Source organism: Passer montanus, unplaced genomic scaffold, assembly GCF_014805655.1.
Source record: "Passer montanus isolate IOZ18808 unplaced genomic scaffold, ASM1480565v1 scaffold142, whole genome shotgun sequence".
NCBI lineage: Eukaryota > Metazoa > Chordata > Aves > Passeriformes > Passeridae > Passer > Passer montanus.
In genome coordinates, this window is record NW_024361164.1 from 268010 (window position 1) to 284290 (window position 16281).

Sequence of the window (16281 nt, forward strand, 5' to 3'; positions counted from 1 at the left end):
GAGTAATTCTGCATTGTTCCTTTACTGATCAACTCACATGGATTCTCTATAATCTGTTCCATTCTGGAGTAATTCTGCATTGTTCCTTTACTGATCAACTCACATGGATTCTCTATAATCTGTTCCATTCTGGAGTAATTCTAGACTAAGTTCTTTCTCTTCCCACTTTAAAAAGCCACTCTTTGAAGCTCTGTGTGAGTGGCCCACCTGCAGCTGCTCGTGGCTGGGATTGGAAGGTCATTTTCCCTGGTGCAGCACTGCTGCAGGAATTCCGTGCTCCCAGGGACTCCGTGGGTCCTTTTGAACTGCATTCTTGACCACTGGGCCTGCCAGAAACTTCCTCCAGCTAAAGAGCATTTCCTGGCCACGTTTTTTTGAAGTTCCTAGATGTATGATTGCCTATTGTCTGAGGCTTTCACAGATGGCTTAATCTATTCCAATCACATAAATTGTGCAGCAGAAATGATGGAGTCTTATCAGAGTCGATTTTTCTCTTTTATTTTTATCTTTCTGACCTAAATTGGGATTTGAACTTCAATGTCCAGAGTTGAAAGTTCAGCTTGTTGACTCTTGCATGCCACCCAGCATCTTCTGAGTTGACAGTGGCTGCACAGTTTGCACAGTCAGTGCTTTTAACTATCAGATGGTGATGATGACCCCTTTGCTGAAACCTTAGAACTTTAAAAGGTGACATCAGCCTGTTGTAACTGAGTTTCAGGGGCTGCATTTTTGCAAAAGCAGAGATTCAGTCCATGTCTTAAGACTGGACTGAATAATAATAATAAATATAGAATAAATAGGAATAAAATAATACATTTTATTCCTCTTTATTCTATAGGAATAATAGATAGGAATAAAAATTCAAAAATAGAAGTAGGAATAAAAAATGTAGCACATTCCCTCTCTGTTTTCTGCCATGCATGCTCTGAGCATGCTTAAAGAAAATTGCCTTCAGATTAATAAGCAGCTAGGACTGAATTTCAAATTTTTCCCATGCAGTGTTAAAGATAGATTAATTTTTTTCAAAGTCTATTTCAATGTCCTCTGTTTAAGTGTCAGTTTACAAAAACTACAGCTTAGTTTTTACCCCTTTCCTTCTCTTTCTCCCTCAGCAGTTTCTCCATTCCTCCTGTGCTGTGTTCATGTATCATCCACTTGTTTCCACAGTCTGCTTCAGCTTCACTGGAGAAAGTTAAAATATTAAAACCATAACATGGTGCATTTGTGTGCTGTTGTGTGTGCCAGAGTTTGATTGTGAGCTCACTTTTTGTTCTTTCTCCTGCAGAATGATGTCAGGATAAAGTTTGAACATAATGGGGAGAGAAGGTAAGTTGGCCTTCACTGCTTTGATTCTTTGCTTAGGAGAGTCATTTAGTCATCAGTAATTTAACTTAAATATTTTGTTGGCTTTGCTTTCCTTTTTCCTGAATGGAAATCACACAGTGAAGGCAATAACAAACAGCTCACACACAACTTGGTTATTTTTAGAGATCAGTGTGTCATAAAACACTGATTTATTTCCATAACATTCAGTTGTAAGTGAACTGCAGCATTTTTAAAAGCTGTCCAGCCTGAAAAAAATTCAGCCTGAAAGTCTTATTTCAGATATGTTCCCATTTTGTTTGATGTAACTGAAACCAAATGAAGCTGATCAAATCAGCACCATTCTTTTCCAGTTTCTCACTTCCTGATGCCCTGTCACTATCACTGCCCTGCTGTGATTGAGCAATAGATACAGCAAGGGAAGATTTTTTTTTCATTGGTGTAAAAGCTTCTTTGTTATTTCCTCTGATACTTGGTTTTTAGAGACATTCTTTTACAAGAAAAAAAAAAAAAAACAGAAATAACTGAAATAGCGGTTTCAGTTTTTACAGCATTGTTTACAATGGATAAAATTGCTGAAATATTTCAAAGTAGGTCCCAGAAAGCCTCTTACTTGCCATCAATTCAAGAGGAACTCTTGAAACATTTAATGACTCGTGGCTGTGTGAGCACTCAGGAGGGCTCCAGGCTTGTCTGTGCTCTCTGGGTCTGCTCTCACTGAGGGAAAACATCATCTTATGCTTGGCTATAGTGTCCATATTTTGGAAGATATTAATTGGATTGTGCCACCTTCACAGCCATCTGTGAGAATCCTTGGGTTTCTCCCAGGCCAGGCAGTACTTCCAACATGAAATAGTTCATTATTTCATGATAAAATGCAAATTTAATGTCAGTGGCACAGGAGGACAAGTTGTGTAGTGATCCTCAGCCTGTTCTAGCAGAGATTATTGGCCAGGTTGTTGAAGCTCCTCCTTTGTCAGATTTTGGAATTCCTGTTAGAAAAGCAGAAGTGTTCTTTGTTGGCAAAGCAGGCTGTGGAGAATAATTTCCACTCTTCCTCAAAACTTGCACTGTTTCTTTCACTGAAATCCTACGTGATGAATTCTGTCAGTGACTTCTTGTGCTCTGGGAGAAATTTTACAGGTAATCATCACTGGGATTTGCTTCTTCCTTTGTCAGCCAGGTCTGCTCAGCACTTTTCTGTGTCAGGGGCTTTGTGGGGACAACAACAGAGCCACAGTGGGACATGTCACAGTTACTTGTCACCCTGTGTCAGGACAGGGGAACTCTCCTGTCACCACAGGCTTGTCATCCTGCCTGTCTGCTGGGTGCATTCCAGGGGGCAGAAGGGTTTTCTCCTGTTTTTTGGGGGTTTTTTAAGAATGAAAAGGTTGATTGTGTGTCAGCCTAATTATGCAGTTGTGCTTGCCTGAATTCCCTGCTGCCAGCACAGTGTGCAGTTCCAGACAGGGAGCTTGCACCAGAATGTCAGTGTGTGTGCTTGGTTTCACAGGAGCTGCCAGATCTAACCACAAATATTTAAGGTGGTCAGGCAGGAATGGGCTCCTTAAACCCTGCAGTCCAGGATTTTGTGTTAGAGGAGTGCACAGAGTTTTTAAACTAATAAAACTTGTGGCACCTGAGAACAGCTCTGCTTTTGAAAGCATTGAGTGTAGAATGGGAGCCTTTATAAGGGACTGAGAGCCACATGGTGTTTGTGTGGTGCCAGAGCACTGTGATTTCATGTATGGGTTTCTTAGGAATATGTAGAAAATGTTATTGTGGGCTGCTTTTTAACAAGGACAATTATTTCCAACCAGCTGAATGTTGTAGGTCTGGGAGTAAAATAACTCTTCATGGGAAGGGGCTGAGGAAGCCAGGTAACACAAGGGTTATTTCAAACAAAAGCTGCATCTCTGGAAAAGATACCCAGAGCTGATGAGGCTGTGTGGATGGATGATTGGGAAATTAAGTCTTCTCTCCAAAGCACAGCTTCATCACAGAGCCATAGAATCCCAGGATGGTTTGGGTTGGAAGGGACCTTAAAGACCCAGTGCCACCCCATGCCATGGCAGGGACACCTCCCACTGTCCCAGGCTGCTCCAAGCCCATCCAGCCTGGCCTTGGGCACTGCCAGGGATCCAGGAGCAGCCACAGCTTCTGTCTGTGGCCCCTGCAAAAAGCCCCTCTCCCTCCCTTTCCCCACAAACTCTCTGGAGTTATTCAGGGTCTCACTGAGTTGCCTCTATGAGCAAGAACAGGTTTTGAATTTCTATGGTCCACTCAGTAACCTGGAAGTCCAAACAGTCCCTTGATCATTTGTAGTGTGCTGATATAGCAAAAAAAAAAAAAAAAAAATAGGAGGAAGATAAATATAAAAAACCTGGAATTTTTTAATTGGAATAGATTTTTTTTTCTGGAAGTTAACTAGCAGAAATTGCATTGGAAAGAACACTAATCTTCCAACTGAGGACAAAAAGTATAACCAGATATTTTAATAGTTCATGTGTGAAGAGGATCTTGGATTGTTTAGCCTGGAGAAGAGTAGGCTCAGGGGAGACCTTGTTGTATCCTGTTATTTCTGCCTCGTGACGAGTTTGTTAATTGGTGCTCACAATCCAGCTCTTTGTGGCAGTATCTCATCTGTGCCAGAGCAGGTGGTATTTTTTAAGCCAAGGTGCACAGGGCATTTGTATCCTGTTATGTGAAAGGCATTTATTCAGAAAAGGATTCTTTTCTGCCCAGGGACAAAGGGATTCTATTTGAAATTTCCAACTGAATATTGCATTTTGACAAACTCTATGGAAATGGGCCAGAGATCAATAATTCCTTATTGAAATAATACATATAAATTTAAATTTGAAAGCTTCACTACTTGCTCGTGGATGAAAGGAGACCATTCAAATGTGGTTTTAATGGTTCAGCTGTGTGGTTTGGTGGCATTACCCAGTGTGTCTCTGAAGTGAGGCATGGCTGTCTTTCCTCCCAGGATTATCCCGTTTGTCCGTCCCGTGCGCTACGAAGACGTGCAGCAGAAAGTGAAAACAGCCTTTGGGCAGCCCCTGGACCTGCACTACATGAACAACGAGGTACTGAGCTCTCAGTGTCCTCTGCATGGCACCTCCTTTCCCCAGCACAAATTCCCTTCCCAGAAATTTAATTTTCAAGTCTTTCTTTAATACAAACCATTGCTGAATCCCTGATCCAAAGGCAAGTGTGCTGATCCTGATAAAGCATCTCACTGATGTGTGTGTCCTACAAACATCAGCATCTTGTTCCCTTCTTCTGGTGTTGCTTAGGACACTCTTTCTACATGAAACCCAATTTTCACTTGTTCATTCGTTCTGGATTCATAAGTATTCTAAGACCATTTTCTCATCAGAGAATCAGGGGCTGACAAGCCTCTGTTCTCTGCAAACAGCAAACCCTGGTAGCAATTCATACTTTTGTGGGTGATGCTTTAGAGGAATTTGCATTAGGGTCAGCCATTTCTCTAACTTGGGAGGAAAACCTCATTAAAAAGGACAGTAAGACAGCATTGGAATGAAAATTTGTGGAATAACTGAGCAATCAGAATCCTGATTTACAGTCTGCATTTTTGTTTAAATACCCATTGTATTTAAACAACCCATTGTAGAAGTAGACACTTTTTTTCTCTCTTTTCTAATAATTTTCTTCCTTGCTCTTTATTTTGCAGCTCTCTATTCCTTTGAAAAACCAAGATGACCTGGACAAAGCTGTGGATCTCTTGGACAGGAGCTCCAATGTGAAAAGTCTGAGGATTCTGTTGCTGTCCCAGGACAGAAACCATGTAGGTAACAACTTCTGGGACTGCAGCAAAACCAGGGCTTTACCCTTAAGACTCTAAAGCATGATGGCAGCATTAACTGAGTGAGGCAGGGATTATAAAATCACTCTTGCCAGGCACAAATGCATGTGTTTATCCTCTTTGCATTGGCTCAGCTATAGGTGTCTTTTTGTGTTGGGTTTTTTTTCCCCCGACCTCAGCAGCTGTTTGGGGGCTAAAACTTTGCAGCTTTTTCAGCTTTATGTGAAGGCCACTTTATATCAAATACCCAGTGGCTGTAGGCAGAAAACAACTTGATGAGTTTGGTCTGCAGAGAAATTTTATTAGCTTTGATTAATAACACAGCGTTGAAAATGCATGGAATTATTTTGCCTTTAGAGTACAGGCTGTCCTTAAAGAAAAGCCTTTATCACTTTTCTCCCTGGGTGAGAAGTCTGGGGACACCTTCCAGTGATTTTTCAGCTCTGTAGCCCTAATGCATTGAGTCCAGCTTGACTCTTTGGAAACTGAGTTGCCTTTACTAAAAGTGGTGTATTCAGACCCAAGATGAATTGCCTTGTCTCTTGGTTCACTCTGCTCTACCACAGGTGGCTGTGGCAGTGAGTGTCAATGTAGTTTGCTTTTTCAGCAGACAAGATCATAATATGAGAAATAAATTTTTAAGTCAAGCTCCCAAAGGTGCCCATTTTGGACAATGAATGAACTGCAAGCTGAAGAAGGCAAAAGGAGTCAGAATTTTCCCTTATTCCTGATCTGTGACTGGAAAACATAGTTCACTCAACCAATATCTTTTCTTTTCCTTCAGAATTAAGGTCATGCAGCTTTTCAAACCAAAGACCTCAATAGCTTAGATATTTGATTTGCAAATTACCAGATTCTCCTGAAGAGTGTGACACAAAAAGCTGCTCTGTTGGTTGTCAATCTGGAATGTTCATCCCCATTCAGGTTCTGCAGGCTGAGAGCTCAACTCTTGAAATAATCACACCTGTAATTCTTGGCACTGTCATGATAAGTTAAATGTACTTCTTGCTATTTTTTATGTAATAATCCATGGTAATGGAAATACAAACAACTTCAGGAGTGTTACCAGCCCTTTCCCAAATCTCTGGGAAGGTGTAGGAGGAGATGATGCTGTTCCTTGTGCCCTTTCCCTGAGCAATTGTTGCTGCCTGTTCTGTAGACAGCACTTGGCAAGGAGGTCTTTGGTCTGACCTGGTGGAGTCAGAGTAAGTTCTGTGTTGTCAGGAAACATCCTGTGAAAGGTGGCCTCAACTTTTGGTGCAGCACAGTCAGAAAATCCTCTTTCCAAGCCTCTGTTCATGGCAGTGCCTTCAGGCTGCAACCAGATGTCACATGTTGCCATCTCACTTTGCACAAGCAGTAAACACTTGGTACATCTCCCCCTGCTCCAGTGTCCACTGCTGATGGCCTTTTATTAGCTGTTTTTTCCTTTTTTACTCAAAGCAGAAACAAACAGCCTTCACTAAGTGCCACTGCTTCCCCCCTCTCCTCCAACTTCCTCTGCTGCTCCGAGCTGCCTGACAGGAGAGCCCTCCATGGGATAAAGCCCACAAGGTGGAGGAGGTTTCTTGGCTGCATGATCTCATCCCACTGAGGGAGGGGGAAGCATGATTTTTCCTGAAGTACAGGATGCAGATTTTCTTTTGGTGGTGCTCTTCTTTTTCTGGGGATGGAAAGGTGACTTGGGCACAAATATGTACAGAAAGCAAATGATGTTTACAGCAGTAGCTGGGTCCCTTGTACCAGGAGCCTGTGTGTGAGCAGCACTCAGATTAAATTTCTTATGCTTCTTTCTGAAACTCATTTCTTGTCTCAGGCTGTTCACCTCTGTTTTCTGTGTGATTAGAAATTAGTGGGGAGAACTGGTGGAGTTGGAACACCCTCCATCAGCAGGGTCACTCTGTGCCCTTTATCCAGCTCCCATGGACCTGCCCGTGGGGGAGTTTATGTGACTTAAATCAGGCTCTTTCCTTACTGCTTTCAAATGTATCTACTCATTAAATGTGCAACCATCCAGTACCTTCATACTGAATTAAAGTATTGGAATTGTTGCACCTTCTTTGCCTGTCACGTTCAAATAATTTTCAGAAGTCAGAATTTATTTCCTTGAGGTGTCTTTGGTTTTGTTTTTTTCAAATGAGATAAATACTGTAACTCAAGAAGAGGGGAATATTACACCTTCTTATAAAGCTAGGTGTGTTGGGTCAAGGTTAAAATTGAAAGTGTTGCAGATATTGAGTCCCTGCTTTAACACAGGATCTCAGTGGCTTGGAGGAGGTTTCATGGGTCTCATTCCTCTTCCTGCTTTGAATGAGATGAGGGCTCTGTGGAAAAATTATCTTTAATTAGATAATATCTATGTAAGTTCAGGGGAAGGATGGATAAATTCATCTTGGCATCTCTAGACTGTTGGTGCTATTAAACTCTCCAGAATTTATTTTTACTTAGTCTGAGTTATGAATTTACTTTTTAAAGGCTGTGGGGAGTCAGGTTGCTTCTGAAACAGTGCAAGATTCAGAATTTATCTCTGCTGGCCAAGGTGGCTGATGGAAATTGTAGGTGCTTGTGTGTTCTGGTCTCAGGGGGTGACAGGAGCCCCTCGTGTTTCACAGGTAGTGTCAGACACTGAGACCTGCAAATCATGCTCTTGAGTTGAGCTGCACTTGTTCTAGTTCTCTGTTTTACACCCTAATTGTAAACCTGGCTCTTTTGCTGTCATTTTTTGTGTTTTCTGAATTAATAAGATTTCAGGCTCTAGAATTGTTGCTCAGCACTTTCTTGGTACTAAGCATAATATTTTTTAAAACTGTGGCCAGACTACTTGAGCTCCTTCATCTCACTTTATTTTGTTTTCTTCTTTCCATTTTGCCCAGCAGACCAGTTCTTCGCCCCATTCTGGACTGCCCAAGCAAGTCAGGATTAAAACTTCCCAATCTGTGGGGGATGTGAGCACACCCTATCAGCAGCCAGAACCCAGAAGCAGGCATCTGTCTGTCAGTGAGTATTTTTGCCACTTCTGCATGCTTTTGTTTGTTGAAATGTAGCTTTTGGGCACTGGTGTTTATGGTAGAGCATTTAGGAGAGCCATGAGAAATTGAAAGGTTATTCTGGGACAAGGCAGTTCATTTTCAAAAGCTCTTAATATGTTTACAGTAGAATGTTTCAAAGTTCTTTGCTTAGTTGTGGAACAGCTGAGGAGCTGCTAAAGGGGATGTCCTAAAGCCAGAGCCATTGTGGTTAGAAATTTGGAAAGCTGACGTGAGTCTATTAAGCTTTTTATTTAGATTGGCAATTTCAGTTCATGTAACCTAGATTTGATTTTTTTTTATGTGGGGCTTTGGAATCTGTCCTGACTCCTGTAATCAAGCATTTTGCTAGGAATTGCTATTGCATACCCAGCTAGTGTCCTACATTCTCAGTTACCTCAACTTTCACTTCTAGAATTATCAGCACAAGACAAAACCAGAGGTGCACAAAAGATAATCAAAAAAATCAGAGTAATATGTACCTTTGTCTCATTTCTTTGGGTTTCTGGTAGCCCAGTGAACTCCTCTTTGTGGGAAAGGTTCATGTAAGACTTCTGTAGTTTTTATGACTTCCATCTCTGGCAAATTTGTCTGATTTCTCCCAGTTTCTGTGTTACAACCTTCTCTAACCATGCAGCACAATTCAGATCTGTTCTTGAACGATTCTCAAAGCTGTTAACCTTTATATGAGAAACTAAAACATGTAAAACACCTTCAAGGATTTATGGGCCCAGAAAAGTCTGTGGTTGAGGATTTGACTCCTTGGTGTGAAGCTCAATGAGCAGTGAAGGTGCAGGAGGAAGGTGAGAGTGTGAAGGCCAGAGCCTGAAATGCTGCTCTCCATATTTCTGCTTCAGAAAGGAGAGAAGGTGAATTTTGCTGGAAACAGAAGCAGAGGATGACTCTGTTTGTTACAACAGCTATTTTGGGGCTTGTCAGAGCTAATGCCTGAGGACAAGTGATGCAAGTCACACAGGGCAGTACCAGGAGCTGGGAATGTCAGAGTTGTTTTGTTTGCAAGTTCTTCACTGTAGCAAAGGAGTGCTTCAGTTTCATTAACTCTGTGAACTTGAGGCAGAATTTTTATATTATTTTAGATCAATATTTACAGTGCAAAGTATCAAATAATAAATCAGCTTAAACCACAACAGTCTCCATACTGGGGGGTCAAACCAGAGCTGGATCCTCACTGTTCTGAGCAGGGGTAACTGGGAGAGTGAGCTCAGAGGGAAGCACTTGTGAGCTGGAGCAGTAATTCTCAGAGTGGGACTTGTCTAACAAACCTGCTTGTATCCTGTGGAGAGTTTGCTGATCCCCTTCTGTGCAATTTGCTTTTATGAAGCAGCAAACAAACAAAGTACTGAAAGCTTGTGAAGTACGTGACTGAAACGGGGACAAAAAGACTTTTACTGTCCTTCCTAGTTTGAAGTTAATATGCATAAAAGGAACAACATTCCTTGGTCCTGAGAAGTGGTATCCATGCATGTCTGAACACCACATTTTTTCTATAACAGATAAACTGAATGTCAAAATTATTTCATTTAAAATATATCTAAGTACATATTTTTTCTTTACTGAACATTCTGAGGTATCCAGATAATGGTGCCAAAGCCACCAGAGTGTAGCAAGTGTCTGTCATGGCTAAACTGTACAGTGATTTCTATATCCCAGTTACACACTCTTTCCTCTTATCCCAGCTTATGGATGCTGTGTGAATAGCTTGTCATTCATCAGTCAAGAAAATGTTGGTTTTATTTGCTGAATGTGTCATGGTACCAGACTATGAAGAGTTCCAGTTGTGTCAGAGCCCTGCTGGTAATTTGGCAATAGCTTGGCCTTGCATCAATTTTTTCTTCCTTCTCTTTCCTCTCCTGGTTTGGAAGAGGAATGTGCCCTGTTTGCTGGTGTTTCAGGCACAGAGACTCTCCAACTCATACCATTTCATGCAGTCAGAGTCCATAGCAGTGTTCAACTAAAGCTTTTTTTTGCAGGCAGGAGAGGGACCTGTGTCATTCCTGAGCTCCAAACAGCCCGAGCCTGTTGTCAGCAGGCAGGAGAGGGACCTGAGCTCCAAACAGCCCGAGCCTGTTGTCACCAGCTCAGAGCTTTGGAAGTAAAGATAACTTTTTATTTAAAAGAAAAAAAAAAAAAGTTACTAGGCATTCTGGCAGGGCTTGTGTTTTTTCCACTCACTTCCTTTGATATACATGGATTTAGTGCCGACTTCCTTTTCCTGCCCAGGGATGGGGCCTTTCCACAGCAGGGCTGGGCTGGTGCCAGCAGCCCTGGGCTCGCTCTGGCCCTGGATCTGTCGGAAGGAGTGAAAGTGCTCCCAGGGCAGGGGCAGCCCACGCCCTCCCAAACTTATCCCACCCTCCAAAAGGCACCAGAGGGCTCCTGAGCCCCGGGAGCTGCCTGGGACATCAGGTGGTAGCTCTGAGCAATACATTGTGGACTTGGCAATCTTGGCTTTATGATCTTGGAGGTCTTCTGCAACCTTAATGATCCTGTGATTTTATTAATCCCTTTTTTTCATGTAGTGCACCCCCCTCTTGCACTCTAAGCCATGCCAGCATTGTTCATTTTCCCTCTGCAGCCCCCTGAAAGGTGTGTGCTCTGCTTTTCAGTCCACTGCTCCCAGCTCTTTGCCTTCACTCTTTATTACAACTTCTACAGAAAATATTTTCCTTGGGAGAATACTTGCTGATCTTTACCCATCTTTCCTAGCACCTGAGTACACACAGTTAATTAAAGACAGTGGTGTGAGGGGCACAGCTTGAGAGCTGATCTCCACCTGCTGCCTCTGGCTTCGTGTGTGACCTGGAGCAGATTGGCTGCACCACAGCACTTCTTGGAGCTCACAGTGGGAATTGGTGGCAGCTGCAGGTGGATAGGTCACTGCAAAAAGGGGTTTTTTTCTTCCTGTATCTAAAGTTTCATCTTCTTTGAGATCTGCAAGGAAAAAATAAACCCTAAGAGTGAAGTTTCTCTCAGTAGGTAGCACAAGAGAAGCTCTTTAGGTAGTGCCACTAACAGATGATTAAACTGGACTTACCAGAATTATCAGAATTTTCAGAATTATCAGAAGGTTGAGCAGAAGAGGTTAGAAATAAGTGACTGCTTTGTCAGGAGCTTCAGCAATAATCACGTAGCATCTAAGACATCAGCACAGGTGCACATCAGACAGTTTGGTTTCCCTGGTCCCATGTCTGTGCAGACTGTAGGGTTCACTCTGCAGTTACAGAGTATGGGATTATTGTATTTGTGTTGCCCCCAGACAAAGGAAGGATGAATCTGACTCCATGTTCTCAGAAGGCTCATTTATTATTTTATGATACTATAATATATTAAAGAATACTGAACTAAACTATACTAAATAATACAGAAAGGATACTTACAGAAAGCTAAAAAGATAATAATGAAAACTTGTGACTCTCTCCAGAGCTTCGACACAACTTGGCACTGATTGGCCAAAGAGTGAAAATAATTCACACCAGAATCCAATGAAACAATCACCTGAGGGTAAACAACCTCCAAACACATTCCAAAGGAGCAAAACACAGGAGAAGCAGATGAGACAATTCTTGTTTTCATTTTTCTCTGAGGCTGCTCCACTTCCCAGGAGAAAGATCCTGGGCGAAGGGATTTTTCAGAAAATGTGAATGTGACAGAGGCTGCAGGTTTGCTGTGGTGTGTAGGAGTGTGCCTCCTAATGACACAGTGGCAAAGCTAGCTTTTGTCCCCCAAAAAAGGAAAGAAGCCCAGAGGTTTCTCCCAATGATCAGGTGAAAAGCCACCTCATAAGACCTCAGAGACTTCACCAAAAACTCGGGGTCATCTAATTGGATAAAAGCCAAAAAGTCCCATCTGGCCCATCAGGTAGAAAAGAAGAGAACAAAAGAACTAAGCTGCTTTTGTGAGGTGTTTATACCAAGGGCAGACCTCTGTACCTAGCTCCAGTTTTTCTGTTTGTTATTTTGCCTTTTATTAAACCTTTTTTGCTTCTAACACTGCAGCAGAAGCCATCCTACTTATTATTTCCCTCCAAAGGTAATAGCCAAGCTATCCTTGGGTGTGCTAGGTTCCCTTTTGAGGGTTTATAAGACCTGGCCCGAGAAAAAGAAACCCAGCAGTGGTGCTGTGGGGGTGGCTGTGCGCTGCAACAGTGTCACAGCAACAGTGGCAGTGTCACAGCAGCGTGTGTCCCTGTCACAGGCTCCCAGAGCTGGCTGTGCTCTGCAGCAGTGCCACAGCAGCAGTGGCAGTGTCCCAGCAGCAGTGGCAGTGCCACAGCAGCAGTGGCAGTGTCCCAGCAGCAGTGGCAGTGCCACAGCAGCAGTGGCAGTGTCCCAGCAGCAGTGGCAGTGTCCCAGCAGCAGTGGCAGTGCCACAGCAGCAGTGTCAGTGTCCCAGCAGCAGTGGCAGTGCCACAGCAGCAGTGGCAGTGTCCCAGCAGCAGTGGCAGTGCCACAGCAGTGTGTGTCCCTGTCACAGGCTCCCAGAACACGGGCCGCAGCTCTCCCCCGCCCGGCTACGTCCCCGAGCGGCAGCAGCGCATCGCGCGCCAGGGCTCCTACACCAGCATCCACAGCGAGGGCGAGTTCATCCCCGAGACCAGCGAGCAGTGCGTGAGTACAGCCCTGCCAGCCCTGCCAGCCCTGCCCAGGCCTTCTGCCAGCATCTGGGCCCTCTTTTCCTCTCCCAAATATTCACTGGTTGTGGGTGCATCAGCAGCTTTGAGTGGTGAGGCGCGCGTTGTTCAGAAAGTTGTGGGTGCCCCACGCCTAGAAGTGTCCAAGGGCAACCTTAGAGCAACCTGATCTAGTGGAAGGTGTCCATGCCCATGGCAGGAAGTGGAATTGGATGACCCTTAAAGTCCTTTCCAACCCAAACCATTCTGGGTTTATAAAAGTGCTGCTTTGTGCATTTAAACAGCTCCAAATCGTAGCTGTTGTAAGTTCAAAGCCTTTGTTGGGCTGCCAGGAGCAGTTCCCTGTTCTGGGCATTGCCCCTCCACCTCTGACTGAGCAGTTTTGGTGCTGTCACACATGTGACAAGGTTTCCTATTACCAGGTTTGTGTGACCCTCTTGCTTTTGATACTCTGCTCTCCATTCAAAAAAGTGGGAAGTGAGGCCAAAGGGCGACTTGCAGGTGGAGGCAGCAGCAGCAGCAGAGGCTGTTCCTGGAGCCAGTGGGGATCAAAACGCAGCACAAGGCTGCTAAAGCTTGCATTTTTCACAGCAGAGTCCTTCACCAACTAAAGCAGTGCCTCAGATTTTATATGAACCTAATTTCTGTGGGAGATAAAGAAAAATTATGCATTTAAATAGGCTTAGGCTCCCTTCTTCAGCTGGACATCTTGCAGGCAAGCAGTCGTGGGCTCTGCTCCTCTATCACATCTTCTCCTGGGCCCTGCACTGCACTCATGTTGCTGTGTGGTTTCTTCTGTGTTGCAGATGCTGGACCCTCTAAGCAGTGCTGAAAACTCGGTGTCAGGAAGCTGCCAGTCCTTGGACAGGTGAGCAGCCAGGTACAAATGTACAAACTGGTGAGAACGTGCGTGCTCAGGTGGAAATGCCAGTTGTACTCACATAAAATCCTGTTTTCTGTCTCATACATTTTCTTGTTGGGAAAAAACTTACTTCCTACTTAATGTGCCACTGTATTTCTTAAAGAGCATTAACTATGTCTTAAGGCTGTGTTATTTTCTGGCACAACCACAGACCAGCAAACTGGTATTTCAGTAGCTTTAAGTTATAAATACAAAGTTCTGAAGCCTGTGTGGAGCTGCCCTTTTGAGAACATCTGGCTGCAGGGTATTTTAATCTCTTTTAGACAAGACTCTGCTTGTTCATTTAGAAAATAAAACAACAAAAAATACCCCAAACAACAGCAAAACTTACTCTGTTCTTTCTCCATTAGTCCTTCTTTTCGGAAGTCACGGATGTCAAGGGCACAGAGCTTTCCTGATAATAGACAGGAGTTCTCAGGTATGTTTGGTACAAAGGTTATTTCATCCAGACACTTTCTGCTCTTGGCTGGCCGCCCTCCCTGCTTGCTGGGATTGTATAAATAGAAGTGGGGACACAATGATGGAAAAGCTATGAAATTATTTATTGCCTCTTCCTAAAAACCTGCTGTTACAGGAAAATTCTTTCATTAGAAGTTAGGTTTTCTGAAGGAGCCTCACTTTTGTCTTTGCCTCTCCTGGCAGACCGTGAGAACCAGATCTACGACAAGGCGGGCAAGGGTGGCACCTACCCTCGGCGCTACAACGTCTCCATGCAGCACAAGGACTACAACGACGGTGAGTGGGTCTCAACCCTGCCCTTCCAGGCTGGGGAAAAAAGGTGAGGCAATGGCAACCTCTGCACCAGGGTAACTCCTGTTTGCAGAGCCTGGAAGTGCCCTGGTTGTTGCAATTAATGCTGAAGTTCATGCTACTGTGCATGATGCCACATTTTCATGGAAACCAATGGTGGTTGTTTGTAATTCTTGGTTTACTTTGTAATTCTTGTTTACTTTGTCCTTTCTGGTGTTATCCAGGCTGACTACATCCACTACATTGTGGATGTAGTTGTTAGACTTGGCCCTATATAAGCACTTTCCTACCACAGAGATTCATTATACTTTGTTAATTTGCATTGCAGTCTTGCTTCTGGATGTTTTAAATATAGCAGGGACTTAAAGAATTCCATCTCTGCTCAATCAGATGGCTTTATGCAAAATAATCTCTCAAAATTTCATGAGGTGCAAGTTGGCATAATCTTTGTGTATGGTTTTTATTTGCAAGTCCAGGCACGTTATCTAGAAAGTCATTTTGTATGTAGTTGTTAACAAAACTCAGAGCTTGTGCTCAGAGCCTGTAAAGCAGATTTTTCCTTTGGAAGGTTAGTTTAGATCTCACAGCACTGAGGGCATTACAAAGTGTTCTCTGCCTTCTGCTTTGGGAATGATCCAGAGCTGTACTGAACTCAGGCAGCACCAGCCCTGAGCTGTTATATTTTTGCATCTCATCTCTTTGGCAGCAGATTCTGCTCCACGGGAACAGAACATGGGATTTCTCTCCCTGCTCAACCCCCAGCCATTACCTCCCATTAAAGACCTTCCTTTCCCCCCAGGACGGAGGACGTTCCCCCGGATACGACGTCACCAAGGGAATCTCTTCACCCTAGTGCCTTCCAGCCGTTCCTTGAGCACCAACGGGGAGAACCTGGGCCTGGCCCTGCAGTACCTGGACCCCCGGGGCCGCCTGCGCAGCGCCGACAGCGAGAACGCGCTGGGGGTGCAGGAGAGGAACATTGCCACCAAGTGTAGGCTGCCTGGGCTCCTGGGAATGCCACCTGGGCTGGGAGGGCTCCAAGGAGAGCTCCAGACACAGAATTTACCTTTAGCAAGCCATTCCAGCCACTGTGCTTTGAGACTTGTTTGTCACACGCACAAGACGTGTTTTTTCTGCTCAGATTTCTTCTGGGAGCTGGTCTTTCCTTTGGAAAGCATTGCAAATCCAGCTAAGAAGTAAAAATTTGCTTGAGCTAGATGATCTACAGGGTTCTTAAAGCAGGCAGACAAGCTTGTTTATTTTCTTGCTATGTTAACATTTTCAGGCAGGCTATTGGGTTATAGTTATTCTGTTAGTTGAGAGCTGTCTGTATTTCACTTGCTCCTTAGTAGAAGGATTTACTTCTGTATTAATGGCATCCTTGAGTTGTTTTGTTGGACAGCATTCTATTACAAAAATAAAAAATAAGTGGAACATAAGTCATTATTGATGAACTTTAGATATCCCATACAGTAATTTAAGGATTAAAATGAAGAGTAAGCTTGCAGCAGAGTAGGGAAAACACTAAAATACTGACTGGCAGTAAATCTGATTAAATTAGACGTGTCAAAGCAAATCTCTCAACTCTTCTGTATTTTCACACTGTTCAGATGGCTGGTTCTTGTCTGTGTTTTTAGAGTTTCTTGTTAGGTCCACCATGGTTGGATGCATTGAACTGCAGGAGTTTGGTAGTGTTGCTTTCAAAGCTGGAGCTAAAGCACTGGTCTTTGAGTAATTTGCTTTGGGATTAAGGGCAGTCTGGAAAATGGGCTCAGGTATT

General features: G+C 43.7%; 1 protein-coding gene across 1 annotated transcript in view; it reads left to right on the top strand.

The window, feature by feature from the left end:
* Window positions 1-16281, top strand: part of MAP3K3 (mitogen-activated protein kinase kinase kinase 3) — a 29295-nt gene that overhangs the window by 2345 nt on the left and 10669 nt on the right. The window contains exons 3-11 of the mRNA XM_039700558.1: window positions 1286-1326; window positions 4313-4412; window positions 5021-5134; window positions 8029-8149; window positions 12673-12806; window positions 13636-13697; window positions 14102-14169; window positions 14394-14486; window positions 15301-15492. Of these exons, the coding sequence (XP_039556492.1) occupies window positions 1286-1326; window positions 4313-4412; window positions 5021-5134; window positions 8029-8149; window positions 12673-12806; window positions 13636-13697; window positions 14102-14169; window positions 14394-14486; window positions 15301-15492 (925 nt within the window). The remainder of the gene's footprint in view (window positions 1-1285; window positions 1327-4312; window positions 4413-5020; window positions 5135-8028; window positions 8150-12672; window positions 12807-13635; window positions 13698-14101; window positions 14170-14393; window positions 14487-15300; window positions 15493-16281) is intronic.